The sequence below is a fragment of the Beta vulgaris genome, chromosome 4 (genome assembly GCF_026745355.1).
Source record: "Beta vulgaris subsp. vulgaris cultivar EL10 chromosome 4, EL10.2, whole genome shotgun sequence".
Classification (NCBI taxonomy): Eukaryota; Viridiplantae; Streptophyta; class Magnoliopsida; order Caryophyllales; family Amaranthaceae; genus Beta; species Beta vulgaris.
Window position 1 is genome coordinate 27,817,934 of NC_079205.1, and position 23,613 is coordinate 27,841,546.

Consider the following 23,613-nt stretch of genomic DNA (forward strand, 5'->3'; position numbering starts at 1 on the left):
TTGTGTTTTGTGTATCTTAATTGTGATTAGTTAGCAGCTCGGAAGTGCGGGCTGTTACAGCCGTGCTTGAAAACGAAGGCTATAAGGAGGTGCAAATGGCTACATTTATAAGAGAAACTAAATACAAATATGGAACACATGGATACAAATTATCCATTGGAATGACACTTCCTAATCATCTTCTGCCTGCTAACACTAAGCTATAAGTAATCTTGATACAGCTATGAATCTCAAAGACAATTCAATCCTATCTCAAGATAGACGCTAATTGCTGGAAACAACTCGTATTCATGTAGCCTAAGAAGCAAGAGGAAGCCAACCAAGAAGGCTCGTTGTCTGGAAAAAAAAAAGTGGAACAAAAAGGAGATGATATCTGTAGTAGAGGATAAAGAGGAAAACCAAAGATAGAGCGAATGCCTTAGTATTACAATTAGCTTAAAGAGATAGAATTTCCCTACTTCACAGGAATAATAAGTTCATTTAATTGATATAAACTCGTATTCATTTGTGCAAGTGCTCAACTTGAAACTTTGTTTGATTAACATATGCTAGGATTAAGTTTATTCTGTAGTTCTGCTTGAAAATAAACAACCTTTAATAAAGAAGTAAATCTTGTCCTTCTATGATTGTTCTCTTTTAAACCACCTTATATTTTGCCATTTTGGTGAAATCTATGAAATGAATCTTGGCAATCAGCATAACAATCTTCATTCATATCGCAGGCGGATGTTTGTCATGCTTACTAAGGGTGTTTCACATAAATTTGAATAATTAGAAGCAGATTGAAAATTGCTAAATTAGGGTGTTTCACATAAATTTTTGGAGAGAGAAAGAAATAAACCTGAGGGATCAAATGCTTGATTGAACTGCGGTGAACGGCGGAAGCAGCACCGATTCTGAACCTGAGCAAACAATTTTTCACCGAAATTGTCTAAACTCGATTGAACTACGGCCAAGGACTTCGAACTGCGGCAGACTTCGAACGGCGACAAACTTCGAACGACGGCCAGGGACGACTGAGTGTGGGAGGATGCGAAGCGAATTCCAATAAAATCCGGCAATATTCGGCAATTCCAATCGAAATCCGGCAATATTCCGGCAATTCCAATCGAACGACGCTCAGGGACGACTGAGTGTGGGAGGGACGACGGAGGATGCGCAAGGACTTGGGAGGGAGAGGTGATAACTGATAATTAGATGGATGTCAACTTGTTCCCTTGTAACTTCTGCAATATTGTTCTTAGCTTGCGGTAATTATTAATTACTAACATCACTCTTCTTTTATCTTTTTGACAACTTTTTTTTTTTTTACAACGCTCTTCTTTTATCTCACTTCTTTATTTTCTTATATAAAGTACCCTTTTAAATTATTTTGTTCCCTTATTTTTTAAAATTATATTTGATTTTTAGAGAGGTGGGATTTTTTTTTCAATGTTGTACGACAAAACTATCTAATCTCCATCGTTTATAAGATCCTTTAATTTGGTTATTTTTCTCCCTTCTTTTGATTTCTTCTTCTTTTACAGTTAAATAAAAGTCACACTTTAATTTTAAAATATTAGCTCAATATAAAAAGAACTTAAAATTTGAGTCTTTTTCTTATTCCCTAATCACAAAATACAATATTTGCATATATTCTTTGATTTTGAAATATGCCCTATATATATATATATATATATATATATATATATATATATATATATATATATATATATATATATATATATATATATATATATATATATATATATATATTATAACCCGGTTTAACGATTTAAGTCTAAGACTGTGTACATCAATCAATAGTTATATTGTCGTTTGTCCGTTTTCTTTTTTCTAAGCATCAACTAGTAATGAATTATTTTATTTGTAGAAACATTTGAAGTAATGTTTTTCTTAAGATGATGATAATATAACATTATAGCCAGATAAGGAATTTAACCAAAAGAAAAAAAACTCGCGCCTAACGATTCAAGTGCTCCGTTGATCAACCGGAGCTTTTGTATCACAAATGCTCCGGTTGATTAGTCAACCGGAGCATTTGTCATCAAATGCTCCGGTTGACTAATCAACCGAAGCATTGGTGATACAAATGCTCGGGTTGATTAATCAACCGGAGCATTTGATAAGTAGCAAAAGCTCTTTTTTATACTAGTGTTAGTACATCTGTTACAACCTACAACACCAGATGCACAGTAAAAAAAACATAATAGAAGATCATATTCAGCTCGTAAAAAGAACAGAGAGGGCCAGAAGCGTAATGCAGGGTGAAACCGAAGCATGATAACAAGAAGCTTGGGCATATGTTGTTTTGTGATTAAAAATGTATAGTAAACATAAAACAAAATGCATACATGGTAGAAGTCTGCCACAGAAAGGATTTTGACCATAAACAATAGGAAGTAGCTGAATCAGCTGTTGCATCCTCCTTGCTCAATGTTGATGCATCCTGAGCAGTTTCTGAAGATACCGATGTATCAGGTTTTATATCATTATGTAGAATCTCTGGCTCTTTTTAGGAACCTCCAACAGCTTCTCTGACTCTAAGAAGATATCTTCGAGGGTTGCAAGGGATTTCAGTTGGTTTCCGAGTGATGCAATTGTCTTCTGACATTCTGCTAGTTTATTCGCAGCCACAGCTAACTCCATTTCCTGCAATGTCAACATCATACAAAACATCCTGAGAGGTATTGTTGTTCATAAAGAGTCAAACAAATTCCTCAGGTGTATTAAAACGTGTATATAATCATATGAACTCAGGGAGCCGGATTTTGTATATGACTTGTATTAGTTGTATGCATTTTCTCAGTTATCTGATCATGGCAGATACTTCCTTCGTTTCTTAATAAGTGCAACATAGAGAAAGTGGGGGAATACCAAGGAATGTAGAGAGATAAAATTGGGACCACAATAAAGTAGAGTAATTCAAGTGATGAAACAAAAAAGTTGTGGTCCCCTCTTGCTTTTTGGTGGCATATTTGTAATAATATTGAACTTTTTTTACCATTTTGAGCTTGGTTGCACTTATTGTGACTATTCCAAATAAGGAAAATGTTGCACTTATTAAGAAACGGAGGTAGTATGTCCTAGAGAATAAAAAAGTTCTTTACCAGTGCATTGTCTGTGTTATCTGTATTATCACTGTGACTAAACTTGAAGTTTTTAAGATGTGTTTAGACAGTTAAGAAGCAAGCGAAACTTAATATTCAAGGAAAACATTCTGATGATAATATTGATTGAAGAGGATGAATTTTGCTATAGAATGCATGGAAATCGCAAGTCCAATGGCAGAAGAAGAGCAACAGTGTACTTCTGGATTATGTTGACAGTATAATGAAGTAGTTTAGCTATTGTTTAATGAATTTTATATTACTTTCTTTCAGTCGGATAATATTAGTGCAATTGTGCAAGTTTGGTGGGAGGCTTTTTTTTTTAAGTGGATAAGTTAATTAGTAGTAAATCATACTTTATATTTTTCCTGCTTCTTTTAATCAAATTATCGTAGAATTATATTTTATTTATATGCTCACCTTTAATTATTACGAACTAAACTATTTGTCTATAAATAAAAAGGTCGATGATCACCTTGAGTAAAAATAAAATGCATGTGTTACGTTCAGTGGTGGATATCCCAGAAACTAGACTCTGGTTAGCTTGCTTCGCAAGATCAATTCGTATGGAAATGTTAGCCTGAGACATATCCACTCCTAAGCTTTGCAGTGCCTGTGTTAATATGTCATCAACAACCTGCACCAATGTACACCGTTTTATCAGCAGCTAAATTCCAACATTCACTTTATTATGATATTGAACAGGCAATGGCCATTCTACCAGATGTTATGGTGTATAAATGCTTATCACATAACAAAATAGCCAAGGTGATCTTTTCTTAATCCGTCAAAACAGACGCATTAGAACTTGAAGACTTGCCTACTACAATAAAATTATAGAGATTCTACCAGATGATATAGAACAGGCAATGACCATTCTAGTTCACTTTTTCCCAGGTATATTGTGTTAAACTATCCTAACAAGCACTAACACTACTAAATCACTAATAATATGACTATATTATACCAGATGCAGGAGATAGCATATGCATACACATCTCTTCATAACCTCAACTTTAGCATACAGTTAAATAGGACTCCATCAAATAGGATGCATTTTCTATTTTCACAGTAGCATATACAATTATATTAAAACATTATGAGTGAAGAAGAAAAAGAAATAACTCAAGGTGCTGTAAACACAACGATGCAACAGAGAAAGTATATAATGGAGATGAAGTTGTAAACGCATATACATTCTCTTTAATAAATAGATATATGAAGTTAAAGTCCCATTGAACTATACATCTCTTGTCTTTCTGTAAGGCAGTATATATATCACTGAGCTAATTAAGGACATTTTTTATTGGTTTGAGTAATGATGCATATAAACATATGAAAGCTACAAACAACAATGATCAAAGTGAGAGGAAATCAAATACTACCATGAAAAAGGGACAAGAAGCTTAGCATTAGTGCAGCAAGCTCGCCTAACAGGGCCACAAACTTTTTAAAGATTCCTAAAAATTCAGTCTTGAAGAACGAACTTGAAGTAGCTTGGCGAATTGAGCAGCGAATTTGAGTGAAGATTCGAGATTGTCTTTGTAAAGGAAGGAAGAAGACAGTTCGACTAAGAGATTTTCGATACTCCCCCCTCAATCTCTCTCCTCTTTTCCATCTCCTTCTATTATTGAACAATAAACACATCAGAGAAAGAATCGAAAAATAAAGAAAATACGAACGAAGAAAATCAACCAAAATCTAATAAAAATCACCTTACAACATATTATGAGAAAAATCATAACAATTATGACTTGAAATACAAAGACCACAAACAATCCTAAAATTCAGAAATTTGAGGGAAAATATGACAACAGATAATCAAATACTCAAATTTACAAGTTGGCATTATAAGCTTGCCAACAAGCTGCTTCTTATATGGAATGGTTTTAAATTACCATGAAACAGCAAATGGAAGAGGGGTGAAACTAGAGGACTTGAGAGTACAGTGGATAGGAACAAAAAAAAACTCTAAAAGTTCAGGAAAATAGAAGGAAAACAAATTAATTAATCTAATTTTGGAAGAACTATGCTGTTTATTAGCCATCAACATAAAAAACAAACACAAACGATCAAGAAATTCGTGCAGAAAGAGGCAAAATCGAAAAGCCCTAATTTGATTTCTAGGGTTCGAGTTTTCGAACCAAATCAACCAGAAATCGGAAAAAAAAAAATCGAGCCACTTGTTTTAGTGAAGAATGGGGAAAATCTGATTGCAAGAATCATTTATTCGAAGCTCCGACAGCAAAGAACAAGACCACTAAAATCAGAAAAAAGAAAGATATCAAGACTTCCATAAAACAACATCAGCTTCATATTTAAAGCAAAAATAACGAAGTAATTAAAAGGAGAAAAAATTCAAAACTTCAGCAAATGAAATGAACAAGAGAGTGAGAAAACGCGGCGACAGAACTGAAAACCCGGCGACAGAACTGAAAACCCTAACTCGCAAACAAATAAAACGTTGCCTTTGGTGATGCGTTTTATTGGCGATGGTGTTGGTGGCCGTTGGCGTTGGTGTGCGAAGAGAAGGGAAGAGGGAGAGAGAGAAACCCTAATAGTTATTTGTAAGAGGAGAGAGAGAGGGAAGGTGAAGCTGAGAGAAGAATATGAGAGAGAGGGGTTGGGCGGGTTATGTGCAAAAACGATTTGACAAAAAAGACTTCACAAATGCTCCGGTTGACTAACCGGGGCACTAATTCACAAATCGGTTGATTAGTCAACCGAAGCATTTGACATTAAATGCTTTGATTAACTAATTAACTCGTAAAAAAATTTCACAAATGCTCGGGTTGATTAGTCAACCGGAGCATTTTATAAGTAGCAAAAGCAGTTTTTTCCACGCTGTAGATCGATTTTCCGGCAAGAAAGTAACTGAAAATTCTAGAGAGATTATCGCTTTGAGGAGGGAAACATCAAGTGAGTTGAAAATTCAATCATGCGCGGTATTTATAGTCCCAAGGGGAAATCATTGCTCTTCTTAGCATTTAGAAGTCAACGGCTAATTTCTTTTTTATCTTTTGGCATTATGACCTTTGAGCTAACTTTGGTGATATTTTTTTTCTAACTCATTCATGTGTTCTTTATCATCTATTGGTTAATATTTTTGGCTAAATATTTCACAAACTGTAGTTATATTATCTGATGTAATCCTTTGCTTTTTTAACAGTTGTCTCATGGACTTTGTGTTACCCCGTTTCGAAAATTGGGGGCAAACTGTTATGGCTGATTTTTACAGGTTAAAGTTGACATAGCGACGTAATGACTTTGACATTAAGACATAAGGCTGGCTGCGGAAATAAAATGCGGAGACTAAGTCAACCTTTCTGGCAACTGCTAGTCCGAGAAAGAAGGTTTATGATTTGATCACGATTTGATTAACAAGGCTGCAGGGGAAAATCAGTTGCACAATGTTAGGAGGCAGATACTGTTAGTTGAGTATAGCAAGGAGAATCTCCTACAATTAGGGAGAATTACCGCTGTAAATTTCTAGCTTAGTGAGAGAGTATTTAAGCACAAAAAAACCAAGGAGAAAGAGACAGCGTTATTGATACAAAAAGCATACAAAAAAGAGCTATTCATTATTCTGATTTACGACCAACATTTGTACTTAGATCACAAAGCTTAAGCTGTAACGATTGTTGTTCATCTGGAACGACAATCTCTGACAGTAGATTGGTGGAACCATCTCCACCCGTGGTTTTTACCCACCTTCATTGGGGTTTTTTCGCTTCACCATTTCTGTGTGTTAATCCCTTGAATCCTCCCTTGCATTCATTCCTTGGATCATAAAATCCAATATCTGGTTAAATCGTCCCTAACTTTAATTCTGTCGTAAAAGGCAAATTTTAGCATAAACAGGGAGCATATAGACAAGAAAAGAAGAAGTGTTGGGTAGTCTTCGCATCTGCACCACACAAACTAAAGCAAGGGTTACAAGGAACCCCTTACTCCAAACCCCCCCTATTTGTGCAATTTATTAATGGTGATTAATATATCAAGTACAACCATCCAAAGGATGAACTTGTTCCTTCGGGTAGCCTTGTTATTATTAAGTAATCTTCTCTAACCAATTTTCTCATAAGTGTCTTCCCTATAAGAAAAAAGGAAAAATTTAGACGCTTTTTCTTCGACGCTTTTTAAACGGTGATAGGAAAATTCTAGTGCGTGAATAAAATTAAGTATATATGGACACTTTTTTAAATCACTACATATTTTGACTCCTAAAAGTTTTACTATTAGTAAAATAACGACTCACGTGAAAAGCATATCCCCACGTTCATTTAGGCGTGATTTCGAAATTTTTATGAAAATAAGCCCACTATCACTTCGCACTTGCCCCCACGATCCCTCCAAGTTTTATCTCTATTCTATAAGGTAACACATGGGGGACACCAAAATATAAAAACCCCTAGTTGACCTCACTAAATATTGAAAATTACCAAAAAAAAAAAGAAAAAAAAACAAAGAAGCAACCAACTTTTGAATTTTTTTTTTAAAAAAAAGCCAATAAATCAAAGAATTTACAATCAAATTATCAAAATGACTTTTTAAAAAAATAAAATCCCTATATAATGGGAATAGAACAAACCAACTTCTGATCTTTGTAAAACCCGATAAATTGTAGAATTTACTAACAGATTATCAAAACAATTTTAAAAAAATCAAAATCCTTAAAATAGTGGGAGAAACTCCCATGACTAACCAATCAAATCTAATCAATTTCAACTTCCAAAAACAGTAAAATGCTCCAAAATTGTTGAAAGTTCATCTCCTCTTCTCCATTATGTGCAAACAAAAGACAATACTGTCAATTCTGAACGAAAAAAACAATTCAAAAGGTAATTCTTTTCTTATTTACTTTGTTTTAAACAGTACTTTTTTTCATAATTTGATACATTTATTGGTATGCTTATATTCAACGGATAATTAGAGGAAATTAAGAATAGAAAAAAAAAATCAAGAGGAGTAAGAGTAGAAATTATAGGCAAGAGGTAATTCTCCATCAATTTATTTTTTCTTTATGCTTTAATGTGAAGTTGGTTAATTAAGAAAGAATGACATATATGTACTTGATAGATAACAAATTGGTTAATTAAAAAGCATAATTTAGTAAAGGAATCATTATTCATTTTTAAAAAAAATTCATCCTTTGTGGGGAATTAAAAATTCATCCAATACCGTTTCCATCTCCAAAAAAAATTGTTACCATTTTGCTCAACATCAAACTTATCACTTGATTTTTCTTTAATGTGACTATTGTTAGTTTGTTTTTTAACCAAGTGACAAATAAAACTAGATGGAGTGATTTTATAAATAATTATAGAAATGAAGTTATTAACATACGTATTAATAAGGATTATAGATTACTATATATTAGAATTACGTTCATGTACAAAACTATAATGTATTTTAATCGACCTTCACATTCGCATGTAAAAATTTTGGAGATATAAACTACATTGTAAATTGTATACATTATTACACTATTGGACTATGAATATGTTCTTCTTCAGGAAAATTTTGTAAACAATTTTTCTATAACTAATACTAAATAAAATTCGATAATTAAATTAATTTTGATAGCGGTTTCGCACGCATAGCATGCATATAAGGTGAATCCATCGTGTTTGGATCCTCTAGAGTTGTAAAATAACTTTACAAGATAGAGTTTGAGCAATATCAACCATTAAATAAAAAATCAATGGCTCGTATATTCTTTTTCCAAAATGGCAGCACAACACGACATGGTTGATATGGCTAGTGATGAATTTTGGAGCAACCAAGCCAAGTGTAGTCCAGAGAAGGCGCATGAAGTGTTGGTGTTAAGAATGTCCTTGTTGGCAGAACTTCAAGATGAGCAAAGACAAAATCTTTTTTATTCAACTTGCTTAGCAAAGGATCAAGCTTGTTCCTTTATCATTGACAGTGGATCATGTACAAATGCTTGTTCCTTAACTATGGTGGATAAGCTGAAATTGCCTACAAGAAAGCACCCTAGCACTTATAAACTCAACTGGTTGAATGATGAAGTGTGGGTGATAAAGCAAGCCTTAGTTACTTTCAAGGTGGATGAATATCATGAGGAGCTATCGTGTGATGCCATACCTATGACAACATGTTCCTTACTACTTTGGAGGCCATGGCAAATTGATAGATTTGTGCTTCACAATGGCAAGACCAATGAGTATTCGGTGCTCTTGGGTACTAGACGTTTGATACTCGAACCCTTACCTCCAAAGAGACATGCTGCCACGCAAGGGAAGGACAAGGTGCAACAAGATGAAGCTCATGTGTGTGTGAGTTCGTGCCATAATGAAGTCCTTAAAACCGCAAGCAATAAGAGGGAAAGTCGACAACAAGTGCTACAACTACGCACGCGTACCAAGCTGGATCTAGGGGACAAGGTGTAGTTGTCACTTGCAGCTCAAAAACTTCACGTGAATCACAAGCATGGAGAGCCTATTGATGAAGCTCGCTTTGATGTTGTTGAGAAGATTGGCTATGAAACGTTCAAGCTGTTGCTAGGAGATGACATATGTGCAACGTTTCCTTCATGTGACTTAATCCCATGTTTCGAAGACTAAACTGTGGCCAAGTTTTTTCTACAAAGGGAATATGATGCGCGGATGATTAACATATTGGTGAGGAGTCCTAGTTATGTTGGGACGACATCTATGTAGTGTCGTAGTTCTGTTAGGAGACTATGTATTGCTTTATAACTCTTTGTTTTAGGTGTTTGAGTGATGAAGGAATCCTATTATACTTAGGAGTCTAACTCCTTTGCAGTCTTATTAGGAGGCTTTCTTTTGGTTTATCTTTTGGTTTAGGCGTGTGATGATAGATTTAGGCGTGTGATGATAGATTTGTTAGTTAATTATTTTTGTTTATCCTTTAAGCTTTACTTGTTCTAATGAGTTTAGGAGTCTTGTAATATATATAGTGCTGATTTTCGGCCATAATAAAGGTAGAACTGATTTTGTGAGTTTAATCTATTCCTTCTGGAATTAATGTTTTAGGAGAGAATCCAAAGCTTTAGCAGTGAATGCAACCCTAGTTATTATCAAGTCTTGGTTAGGATTTGATAATTCCATATCCTGGTTACTTAGTCTCTCTAATCATCATCATAAAACGTGTACATAATACTTAAAGAATTCGAACATACACCTTAAATAGTGATCAACAATTGTTTTCTTGGTTAAAGATTGGTTTAAGAATCATTCAAGATATGTTAACGATCCATTCTTTTAATCAAGAACTCAAAGAAGGCCTTCAAAGCCACATCACAAGGAAGATGGGACTGCACCAAGCTTATCAAGCCATGGTCGCCCTAGCAGTAAGTTGAATGAGGCCTTGATATCAATGACCTATAAAATTGTGCGCTTTCTATAACCCATCCAAAGATTTTTAGGGCTATAGTACCCAAGGATTGGCGGCGAGAATTGTCATATGCTCATATGCCCTCATGAGAAGGATTAAAATCCTCATCCTTAAAGCCTAGACAGCGCACAATTCGCAATGGTCACACTTTGATTACAGATGTATTGTCTACCGATATCATTGGGACATTTATGCTCATGCATGCTACAGTAAGATTCATAGCCTTATTGTGTTTATTTCCTTCGAAAGAAAAGTCGTCATTAGTAAAGGAAATAATATTTCCTTGGATTGGTTTATCAGCAGTTTGGAAGGATCCTCTATCGGTGTAATCAAGACGGATGTATCGTAACATTATTGATCATCAGAGATAGCCAAGACTTTATTTAATGGCCTATCTTGATTGTTAGGCTTCTTCCCTGCATGAGGAATGGGGAGTCTACCTTCATCAATCATGTCTTGAGTAACGTTTTCTCAGTTTGTAACACTCCTCCGTTTTGTGACCATTCCCTCTATGGTATTTATATTAATAATTTTAAGTGTAGAATCGAGTCTTTTTATCTTCTTGGGGATGGGGAGTTGGTCCAATGGGAAATAATGTGCCTTTTGAGCGAAGGCGATCAAGAGCAGTGGCATATATCATGCCTATCGGAGTGGATGTCCTCTATGGATTTTTGGCGGTTTTGTTTGGTGCCCCAAGAAGGTTCACTCTCCACCTTTAGAAGTGGATTCATTATCCTACTTCTTGTTGGTGTTATTATTGCCTTTGCACAATTATTGTCATTTGAGGCATTTTTCAACAAGTCATCTTCAATTTGCATGCTTATATTCTATAGCTTTGTAAAATTTTCGATACCTAAATACTTGACATGATTTTTGTATTTAGGCAACAAATTGGCGATGAAGTTGTGCATTAAGTCTTCTTTATGAGGCTTGAAAACCAATTGAGCAGACTTTTCCCTGCACCTACTAAGGTAGGTGGTAAGGCTTTCATTGTTTTCTTATTTCAGCACTTCCACTTCCGTTAGTGAGGTTTGAATTAAAACATTGTGTTCATATTGTTTCATGAACTCTGGTAATATCACCCTAAGTTTCAACATGTTTTGGATCCATTAAATAAAACCAGTTTTGACAGATAGGGGTCCAACGATATCGGGAACACCGTTTGATATAGTTCAGGGTCCACATACTTAATGATCATAGTGGCCTACTTAGGATTGTCAGTAGGCTTGAACCTAGGACAGTCACTTGTGGAAAACTTTTCAGGCAGTTTTCCCTTGAATTTATTGTTCTAATCCAAATCGAAGTAAGATTTCTTATTGGTGACCTTGTTAACAATATTTTCCATTGGTTTGGTGATCCTAGCATTTTTTCACCACTTCCAACTCTTTAAAGACGAAGAGTGACCTCCTCCAAGTTCTTAGACAATTGTTCTGGATGACGTTAGTCAATTCAATGATCTTTTCGTCACCCATGCTTGCCTCAACAATTAGTCTTGCTTCAGCTACTTGAACATACCGAGTTTTTCTTGCATGTGAACGAGCTATCAGATATGTTTTCTCAATCTTGCTATTTGACAAGGACACATCGACTTAACACTCACCTCAAATAAACGGATGGACAAGACAAGAAATGAAGTATGGAGGAAGGAATGTTTTTGAAATAAAGTTCTTGCATGTGAACAAGCTATCATATATGTTTTCTAATTCGTTCAAAACTCTTGCTAAGAAGGAAATTTTTATGAAAGGAAGTTCATTTTACAGAGGGGGGTGTATAATGATATCTGTGGTTATAGATTTTGTGACAAGTGTTATGTGGTGATATTATGTGATGACATATGGAATAGTGTGTGATGATTTAGACATTTGTGTGGATGTATGTAATGGTGATTTGGTGAGAGTCTTCACCAATCAAAGCGAAGTTTTGAATTAAGAAGGGTAAAATTTCAAAGAAGAATATTTTGTTTTAGAAAAAAAAAATTGGGGTAAGATGTTGGGACATAGGAATAATATCTGATTTCTCCAAAAAGAAAGTGAAAATAAAAATAGAAATTCTAAACATGACTGTTCACCTAAATTAGACCCAATGATAGTGGAACTCCAAAGAAAGACAAAGACCCTTGTGTTTTAGGTGAATTTAGACTCAAGACGTTCTGAACAACCAACAAGTCTAATGCATGCAAACATGGAAGAAATTACTTTTTAGCTGCTGAACAATGTAGAAGAAGACACAAGCGCGATAAATTGTATGGGATGTTATTTGCAGCGACAATATATCATATTTGGCTTAAACGAAATCAACAAGTTTTTGAACGCAAACAAAAATCCCTTGAGAAGACTGTTGACATAATCTTGTTTAATGTAGCTTATAGATTTAATGATGATATGAAAAATCTCTTGAATAGATTAGGTGATTTGTGAAGCAGTTTATGTAGGCATGCACTATTAAATGTGTGTAGTCTTGGTGTTTCTTCTGGGTAGCACATGAAAAGTCTTTCTTATCAAACCTTCCTAGAAAGTGGGGTAAGAGATATATTGATGCAAACTAGACCCACTTACTTGTTGCATTGGTGTTTGTAACATCCTCAATAATAACTTTGAATTTTCAAAAAAAAAAAAACTTGTGATGATTATATTTACGGTTTTTTCACCAAATACCCCTGACAAAAACATTTATTCACCAAATACCCGAACTTTTTTCAAAATTCACCAGATACCTCTAACTTTTAAAAATATTCACCAACTACCCCAATTTTTTTAAAAAAATGACAAATAATGCTCTTAATGACTAACTGCGGTTAACTCCGTTAGTCATTAGTGTTAATTAACCCTAAAAAACTCTAATTAACGTAAAAATCCTAAAAATCCTAAAAACCTAACTAACCTAACCCCCTCTCTCTCTCCCCTAACCCACCACCCTCCCCAACAACCCCAACCCACCAGCTACAAGCCCCCTCCCCTGCAGCTCCCCCACCACCACCTCAGCAGACCCTATCCCCTCCTCAACCCCTACGCCTAACCCTCGCAACCCTGACCCCCACCCCTCCCTCACCCTCGCATGCCTAACCCTCGCAAACCTAACCCCCACCCCTCCCCCACCCTCGCGCGCCGCCTAACCCTCGCAACCCTAACCCCCACTCCTCCCCCACCCCACGCGCCACCTAACCGTTGTAACCCTAACCCGCATCCCTCCTCCACCCTCGGGCCCCCCTTTCATTTCGGCACATCTAACCCCACCCTCATAGAAACTTACTGCGATTTCTGGAGATGGAAATGCGACGGTGGTTGCAATTTTTGGCGGTTAAATGCGACGGTGGGCTGCGAGGGTTAGGCGCACGGGGGTGGGAGAGGGTGTTGGGCTGCCCTGGATTAGGCCTGCATGAGGGAGGGGGCTTCCGGGGTTGGGGCTACGAGGGATGGGGGAGGGGGGTCTGCTGGGGTGGTGGGGAGGGTGGGGTCTATTGGGGTGGTGGTGCCGTGGTGGGCTGGGGGCTGGTGGGGTTGTTAGGGGGTGGGGGTGGTAGGTTTGGGGAGAGAGAGGGTTAGGGTTAGTTAGGGTTAATTAGGTTGACTTAAGGCAAACTTGTAAATAAACACTAACGGAGACTAACGTCCGTCAACTTTTGGGATATCTGGTGAATATTTTTAAAAGTTAGGGATAACTGGTGAATTTTTAAAAAAGTTGGGGTATTCGGTGAATAAATTTTTTTGTCAGGGGTATTTGGTGAAAAAATCGTTATTTATTGTCCATGTGTTGATTGTTACAATGTGAACACAATTTTTAATCGTAGGACTATAAGGGATGAGTATTATATTTGGTTATGGCATGGTGAGGAGGTGAAATATACTCAATACAGGTTTAATGCTAATGTTAGCACTAGTAAGATATTAGAGATTGATATGCCGAATGTTGGGGTTGAGGATGAAGTTGTGATTGAAGATCCTGTTAAGATTGGAGGTGATGATGAGAATAACTAAGGAGATAGTATTGACATTGAAAATGAAGAGTTTGGTGGTGATCAATTAAGTGAGTTGTTGGAGGGGGCCCGTGACCCTTTCGATGAGCGGCCACGAGAGTTTGACAGTTTTACTGAATCTGCTGAGAAAACCCTTTATCTAGGGTGTACAAAATACAATCAATTGAGTTCGATTTTAACCATTTTAATTCAACATAAAAGCGAAACATAATTTGACTGATGTAAGCTTTACGTAACTCTTAGAAGCTTTACAAGATATGTTTCCTAAGGGTAATTTATTACCAAAATCCCTCAACTATGTAAAAAATTAATGCGTCCTTTGGTTTTAGAATATGAGAGGATTGATGCATGTCCAAATGATTATTTGTTGTATCAAAATAAGTATGCACACTTTTATGAAAACCCGAGGTCTAGTAAACCCCTCTACAAATTATTGGATGGGGTTGAACCTTGGAAGCCAATAAGGGTCCTTCTGCAAAAAGTGTACGTTGTGGTATCTTGCCGCTATGCCAAGGTTCAAGCGGCTATTTTCTACCAAAAAAAATATGCAAATAATCTAAGATAGCATGTTGATCTAAGAAAGAAAGATGGGATGCATCATATGCATCCATTAGATTCCCCTCAACGGAAGACTATAGATTCCAAACACTTTGTGTATGATCTTAAAGCACTAGCAGAATTTATTATTATTGCTATGGTGGATTGCTGCGGTTTACTCATACGCTGCAATAAATCACGTCAAAAGAAAAGGTAAAATAGAAAATACACCTATTTTTGCGGTTCCAGCCAAAACCACAACAATAAATGTAAACGGGAAAATTTTCAAATTTGATTGACTGTTTGACCACTTATATTGCTGCGGTTTTCGGATGAAACCACAACAATTAATTAAAATATTATTTTATAAATAATATTTGGACCTATTGTTGCAGTTCCTAAAAAAACTGTACCAATGACTATGATTTAATTAAACATGCGTGGCAGTTAGGGTTCAAATCACTTTTTACTTCTCTCATCTCGCCTTTTTCTCTCATCCTCATTCCTCTCATCTCTCCTCTCAACCTCTCACGCTCCTGTCATCTCTCCTCTCATCCTCTTATCTCGCCGCCAAGCATCGCTCAACAGAAACTCATCTCTTAGCATCTTCAATCTCGTCACTCAACCTAAGTCGTTTGAAGTCGTCCTCGCCACTCCTTTCTCTGTCCTCCTCGAGATTTCTTCATCAGTCGTTCTTTTTCGTCAGCCGTTCAAATCGAAAACTCACCAATCAAAGACGAAGACTCCTCCTTGAGATTTCTCGTTCATCGTCAGCCGTTCAGATCGAAGACTCGACCGTTCTTCTTCATCAATTCGGCCCTTAAGCCTCTCGCCGCCGTCATTTTGGCCTCTGTTCGCCGCCTCCAACAAGTTCGGCGATAAGTTATCATATGCGATGAGTTACATCAGTTTAGTGTTCATCTTGAATTCGGATTTTGATTTTTTTTTTTTATCTTTTCTAGTTTCAGCAATTTCAGCAATTAGATCTGTTTTTTTCATTATTTTTTTTGGGGTGAAGGTAGATCTGGTTTTTTTAATTCATGTAAGCTATTTTCTTTTTTTAGAAAGTTTCTATTAATTTTTAATTCAATTCTCATCTGTTTATTTAGGTTGGTGTTATAGACATTTGTTTTATTGAAGAACTGATTTTTTTCGTATCTATTATTTTAACAAAAAATGTTAATTGTAAAATTTACTTATAAGTTTAAGAATATCATTCTATATAATATATGAATGTAATGTTGTAAGTTTGTTTTAGTTAAGTTTTTTTTTGTTTTATTTTTTGGCACTCTCTTTCATTGTATATGAATCTTGAAGATCTAAATTTTTTTAAAAAAATTTTGAGATGTACCTATTGCTGGGTTTTTATCCAAAACCGCAGCAATAGGTTTTAATTTTTGTAGTAAAAAAATACTTATTGCTCCAGTTTTGGGTAGGAACCGTAGCAAGTTACTCTATTGTTGTGCCCTTAATTGTTGTTCAGCCAAACCGCAGCAATAGGCCACCTAATGACCGCCGCGATTTAATGTTTTTCCACTAGTTTCCGGGCGGAATGAACCATTACAGTACTTTAAGTTGTCAACATAGTAGTTGGCTTATTCTTTTAGTGATATACATTCTTCCTCTGTGGTTGTGCATGAAGTTCAAGTATATTATGTTGTATTTCTCAATTTATGGGCTTAACCAACCGGGAAATGATAGAAATGTATCTTATGCCTCTCATCGAATATATCCAAAACATGTTGACGAAACCAATAATAACCTTAATAATCAAGTTACGAATATGAATCTTGAATTTGTTAGCTTCAAGAATCGATGCACAAGGTTTGAATTTCGAACAAGGGGATATTTCTTGATTCAAGATCACTCTTAATACTTGAAAACAAGAATCTAAACATTGTTAATAACACTCATGAAATTAAGATGTTTAACACCAAAAACTTAACACTCCTGAAAAGTCTTTAATGGTTTGATTAGTTTAGCTCTCAAGCAAACAATAATCACAAGTATGTTTAAAACACAAAGGAAATTCTAACTTTTCGACTAGGATAAACATAACAAAACTAGATAAGAATTAAGCTAATTCTATTCTCTAATCACACGCCTACTATAACATGTTTATCACATTTTTATCCTAATTAATCTATAAAATCTATCTACTATATATATATATATATATATATATAATATATAATAATATATATATATATATATATATATATAATAACATAGCAATCCTAACAGAACTATGATTCTATGTAGCAAGCAAGAACAAATCCTAACATAACTAGGACTCTTCTTTACTCCATTCCCACACCTTCTTCCATGAGCCAAGTCACCACACATGCCAAGACTTGAGTCCCTCCCTTGAGTTCAAACCCTAGAGTATCCATGATCAAGTCAATAGGCTCATGTAGAACAAGTGCCTTTGCATCCGCATCATTCTCCCCCTCCACAGAAGAATTTGCCTTCAAATTCTCATCATCATAGTAAGAAGACAAATCACCTACATTGACGGTAGCACTTACATTCCCAAACTCATCTGGTAAGTCTGTCTTGTAAGCACTATCTCCAATGACTCCAATCACCTCAAATGGACCATATGCTCGAGGTATTAGCTTGTTCTTCCTTTTGTTATGGAACCTTTCCTTCCTCAAATATATCCACACAAGATCACCAACTTTGAATCTATGCTGCTTGCACCCTTTGTTAGCTCTTGTCTTGTATTGGATGTTCATCTTCTCAATCCTAGCCTTCGCTTGTTCACAAGCCTTGTTTAATGCTTCCAACCTCTTCTTTGCATTCGTATGTATATCATGCGTAGGTATAGCAACAAAATCAATAGGAAGCAAAGGGTTAACACCATAAACTACCTCAAATCGAGAGTGAAATGTAGTAGATGAGTGTGTCCTATTATAAGCAAACTCTGCATGAGCTTGCTTGATGTCCTAATCCTTTTGCGTCTTACTTACCAAGCCTTTTAATAAAGACCCCAACATTCAATTGGTGATCTCAGTTTGGCCATATGTTTGAGGATGATGACTAGTACTAAAGAGCAACTTAGTACCAACCATGCGCCACAAACACCTCCAAAAGTGACTTAGGAATTTAGAATCCCTATCAGATACAATGCTCCTTGGAATAGCATGTAGCCTAACGATCTCTCGAAAGTATAAATCAGCTATATGTGTTGCATCATCAGTCTTATGCATAGGAACAAAGTGACCCATCTTAGAGAAACGATCCACAACCACCATTATGGCATCTTTCCCTCTCTAAGTACGAGGCAACCCTACTATGAAATCCATCCTTACACTGTCCCAAGGCTGTTAGGCACTGGTAAAGGTGTATAGAGACCTTTATAAAAGGTACTCTCGGCCTTTTGACAAGTTGCACAATGTGTAACCACCAAGTGAACATCTTTGATCATGTGTGGCCAATAGAAGTTCTCTTGAAGAGTATCAGGAGTCTTTTGCACTCCAAAATGACCAGCCACACCTCCACTATGCACCTTCCTCAGAAGTAAGCCTCTCACTCCACACTTAGGCACACACAACTTCTTTCCTTTAAATAGGAAACCCTCATGAACCACATATAGACCTTCTGGATGAGCTAGTTTCTCCCCAAAATCAGCATCCTCTTTATATAACTCCTTCAAGTGTTCAAACCCTAACACTTGTGCATCCACAATAGTCAACAAGTAGGAACGCCTGGATAGTGCATCTGCCACCACATTGGACTTACCTTCCTTGTTTCTTGAGCAAAATGTAAAAGATTGAAGAAACTCCACCCATTTAGCATGTCTATGATTGAGCTTTTGTTTTCCATGGATGTACTTCAAAGCTTCATGATCAGAATGAAGTATGAAAGGCTTTGGTCTCAAGTAGTGTGACTAATGATCCAAGGCACGTACAATAGCATGGAATTATCTATCATAGTTAGAGTAATTGAGCTTAGCACCACTCAATTTCTCACTAAAATACGAAATTAGTCGTTTCTCTTGTAATAGAACAACACCAATTCCTACACCACTTGCATCACACTCCACCTCAAAAAACTTGTGGAAATCTGGGAGTTCTAAAATAGGAGCACAACAAAGCTTACCTTTGACATCTTCGAAGGCTTGTTGTGCTGAGAAAGTCCAAGTAAACTCTCCCTTCTTCAATAGCTCCGTGATAGGTGCCATGATAGAAGAAAAGTTTTGAATAAACCTCCTGTAAAATGATGCTAGTCCATGAAAGCTTCTACACTCAGAGACATTCTTGGGTGCTAGCCAAGAAGAAATTGCCTTCACCTTTTCAAGATCAACATGAACTCCTTCTTGTGAAACAATGTACCCCAAAAACGCCACTCTAGGTACTAGAAACTCACACTTCTCCAACTTATCATAGAGTTATTTCTCTCTAAGCTTCATAAACAAGCTACCCAAACGCAACAATTGCTCTTCTACACTTTCGCTATAAATAAGTATATCATCTAAGTAAACAACCACAAACTTGTTAAGGAAAGGACGAAGTACCTCATTCATCAACCTCATGAATGCGCTTGGTGCATTGCATAAGCCAAAAGGCATCACCATCCACTCATACAATCCTTGCTTCGTTTTGAATGTTGTTTTCCACTCATCACCTTCTCTAATCCTCATTTGGTCGTAGCCACTTCGAAGATCAATCTTAGAAAAGATTGAGGCTCCATGTAATTCGTACAACATGTCCTCCAATCTAGGCATAGGGAACCTATACTTGACTGTGATGTTGTTCACAGCCCTACTATCAATGCATATCCTCCATGTGCCGTCTTTCTTAGGCACTAGAAAGGCTGGCACATCACATGGACTCATGCTCTCCCTTACATATCCCTTGTTAATCAAGTCCTCAATTTGGCGGTGCATCTCCCTTGATGCCACTGGATCATACCTATAAGCAGGCTTGTTTGGCAAAGAGGAGCCAGGTACAAGGTCTATGGCATGTTCAATGCCTCTCAAGGGTGGTAGTCCTTGTGGTAGCCCCTCTAGAAAGACATCCTCAAACTCCTTCATCAAGGCTTCTAATTTCTCATTGCTAGTAGTCTTGACACTTGTGTCAGCATGTCTTACAATCAATGCATAAGCACAACCTTCTTCCTCCACCTCTTGTTCGAACTCTCTTGAAGATAGGAAGTAACTTGACATTTTAGGTGGTTGCTTTGAAGCCACTATATGAGGAGCTAGAGGGTGCAAACTTACTCTTTTGGAGCCAACCAACACAAAATACACATTAGAGTCCCCTTCATGGATGACCTTCCTATCAAATTGTCATGGTCTTCCAAGCAAAAGATGACATGCACTCATAGGTAGTACATCACCCCATAGTTCATCCTTATAACCCCCTATAGAGAATGCAATCAAAGATTGCTTCTTGACTCGCATGCCAGTGCTATCATCCAACCAACTCAACTTGTATGATCTAGGGTGTGTTCTTGTAGCTAAGTTTAGCTTTGGCAGCACCTCAGATGCAACAAAATTAGTGCAAGAGCCACTATCTATTATCACATTACATGTATAGTCACCTACCTTGCATCTAGTATGGAAAAGATTTTCCCTTTGCTCCATGCTAGGTGTATGGTCGACATGTAAGGTGCGCCTCATGACCCCTACTAGCCTTGAATCATCCTCAGCAAAAGCATCTTCCTCCTCTTCTTCCCCTAGGTTTTGCTCCTCTTCAGGGACGAACTCATAGACATCCCCTTCTTCTTGCAAAGCTAAGTATTGTCTCACGGTGAGGGCTCTTTTGTAGGACAATTGCTTGCTATATGTCCCCTTCCTTGACACTTGAAACACTTCCTCATCTCCTCAAACTTCTCTTTCGGGACAAGGACATTAGGCTTCTCAACTCTTGTGTCTTCTTTAGGTGGGGTGAGATTCTTGGGTCCTTCATACCACTTTGAGTAGGAAGCTACAGCCTTGGCCTTAGCATTAGCATTAGCATCATACTTAGGCGTGTATGAACTCTTAGGCTTATCTTCCTTCTCATATTCTTCACACTTATTGGCCAACTTTGTCACATCTTCAAAGGAGTGATAAGTAGATACTTCAACCTTCTTGGCAATATGGCGGTTCAATCCTTTGATGTACCTTGCAATCTTCCACTGTTCTTTCTCCTCTATGTCACATATAATCCCTAGTTTATCGAATTCCATGGTGTACTCATTTACACTAAGCGTATCTTGGCTGAGAGTAGAGAGTCTTAGAAACTGCTTTTGCTCATAGTCACTAGGCAAGAACTTCTCTTTAAGCTTTTCTTTCAACTTTGCCAAACTACAAAGCTTTTCTTTACCTTTCTTGGCTCGTTGTGCTTTCAAACTCTCAAGCCAAATTCTAGCATATTTCGTGAGTCTTATGGAGGCAATCCTGAATCTTTTCTTGTCATCAAAGCCTCTATAATCACACACCTTCTCAAGTTGGCGAATCCCCTCCAACAAGTCTTCTGGATTACCATCTCTTGTGTAATCATTCAACTTTAGGCCCGATCATCATTATATGTAGTCTTGGATGATCTTTCTTCATGTTCTTCTCCATCTTCATCTGAATTGGCACCTATGAATGTGGTACTATTCGGATCAAGTTTCTTTTGTATGATTGTTGTAATGGCATTCATGCGTGTCTCCAATCTACTCATGTTGCTACCAATCCCACTGATTGTGGTAGTGTTCTCATTGAGTCGAATTTGTGAGTCATACTGCAGCTTAGTGAGGTCTTGCAAGGATTTAGCAAGCTTATCTATTTCGGACTCCATTGTTATGTGCTCTCTTATGCTTGTTTCCACTTTCTTGAACTTAAAGATTGAATCTTGGACGTGAAAGATGGAATCTTGGACATGAAAGATTGAATATTGGATGTAAAAACCACTTTGTGGTTGTGCATGAAGTGAAAGTATATTATATTGTATTTATCAATTTATGGGCTTAACCAACCGGGAAATGATAGAAATGTATCTTATGCCTCTCATCGAATATCTCCAAAACATGTTGACGGAACCAATAACCTTAATAATCAAGTTATGAATATGAATCTTGAATTTGTTAGCTTTAAGAATCGACGCACAAGGTTTGAATTTCGAACAAGGGGATATTTCTTGATTCAAGATCACTCCTAAAACTTGAAAACAAGAATCTAAACACTGTTAATAACACTCCTGAAATTAAGATGTTTAACACTAAAAACTTGACACTCCTGAAAAGTCTTTAATGGTTTGACTAGTTTAGCTCTCAAGCAAACAATAATCACAAGTATGTTTAAAACACAAAGCAAAATCTATGTTTTATTAATAAATGGAACGCCCCTTATATAGGCTACAATTTCGACTAGGATAAACATAACAAAACTAGATAAGAATTAAGCTAATAACAAGATAAGAATTAAGCTAATTTTATCCCCCTAATCACACGCCTACTATAACATGTTTATCCTAATTAAACTATAACATCTATCTACTATATATATATATATATATATATATATACATATATATATATGTATATATATACATATTATATATATATATATATATATATATATATATATATATACATATATATATATGTATATATATATATATATATATATATATATACATATTATATATATACATATATATATATATAATAACATAAGAATCCTAATAGAACTAAGATTCTATGTAGCAAGCAAGAACAAAATCCTAACAGAACTAGGACTCTTCTTTACTCCATCCCACGCCTTCTTCCATGAGCCAAGTCACCACACATGCCAAGACTTGATTCTTTCCCTTGAGTTCAAACACTAGAGTATCCATGATCAAATCAATAGGCTCATGTAGAACAAGTGCCTTTGCATCCGCATCAAAGGTGTAATGATGTTTGATGCTTATCTAATGTAGATTTCAAGCTTCGTGCTACGCTATTTTGTATTATAAATTATTTTCGAGGTTACGGCAATTTATCGGGTTATAAGGTTAAAGGAAAAAGAGGCATGTCCAATTTGTGAGAATGGTATGGAGGCTACACATTTGCCACATTTTGGTAAACATGTATACATCATTAATAGACGGTTTCTACATGGAATTCATCGATATGGAAAGAAGAAAAAAACACCATTTAACGGGTTAGTTGGAAGTGCTCCAGATCTTATACCGTTGACCGCAAAATAAGTTTATAAGCGTGTTAAGGTGATGGGCATAATATTTGGTAAGGGTTTTAATATTTTAGAAGACGATGGTGGTATTTGAAATAAGAAAGTATATCATCTAGAGATTTTCTTATTCAAAACAGTTACCAGTTAGACGATGTCTCAACGTAATGCATATTACAAAAAATGTTTGTGACGCAATTATCAGTACTCTGTTGGGTATACTAAGGAAGACTATGGATGATCATAAGGTTTGTATGGATATAGAGAAATTGAAGATTCGTCCTAGTTTATGGCCAAAGGTTAGGAAAAAGTTAAGAAATAAAAGGGAATAACAACGTATTTGCTTCTATCTTGTTATACATTGCATTGTCTACGCAAGAGAAGGGGCTGTTATGTGACTATTTATATGCTATTACGGTTCCCACTTGGTACTCATCTAACATTAGAAGACTTGTCTCGATGACTAA

At 36.3% G+C, this 23,613-nt stretch overlaps 1 protein-coding gene across 1 annotated transcript; it reads right to left on the bottom strand.

The window, feature by feature from the left end:
* Positions 1-2,144: 2,144 nt before the first annotated feature.
* On the bottom strand, positions 2,145-4,153 carry LOC109136460 (filament-like plant protein). Its single transcript, XM_048642086.1, has 3 exons — positions 4,136-4,153; positions 3,586-3,747; positions 2,145-2,652 (listed from the first exon to the last, which is right to left on the bottom strand). Exons 1-3 carry the CDS (start codon positions 4,151-4,153, stop codon positions 2,485-2,487), a joined length of 348 nt encoding a protein of 115 aa, XP_048498043.1. The 3' UTR covers positions 2,145-2,484.
* Between the last annotated feature and the right edge of the window lie 19,460 nt (positions 4,154-23,613).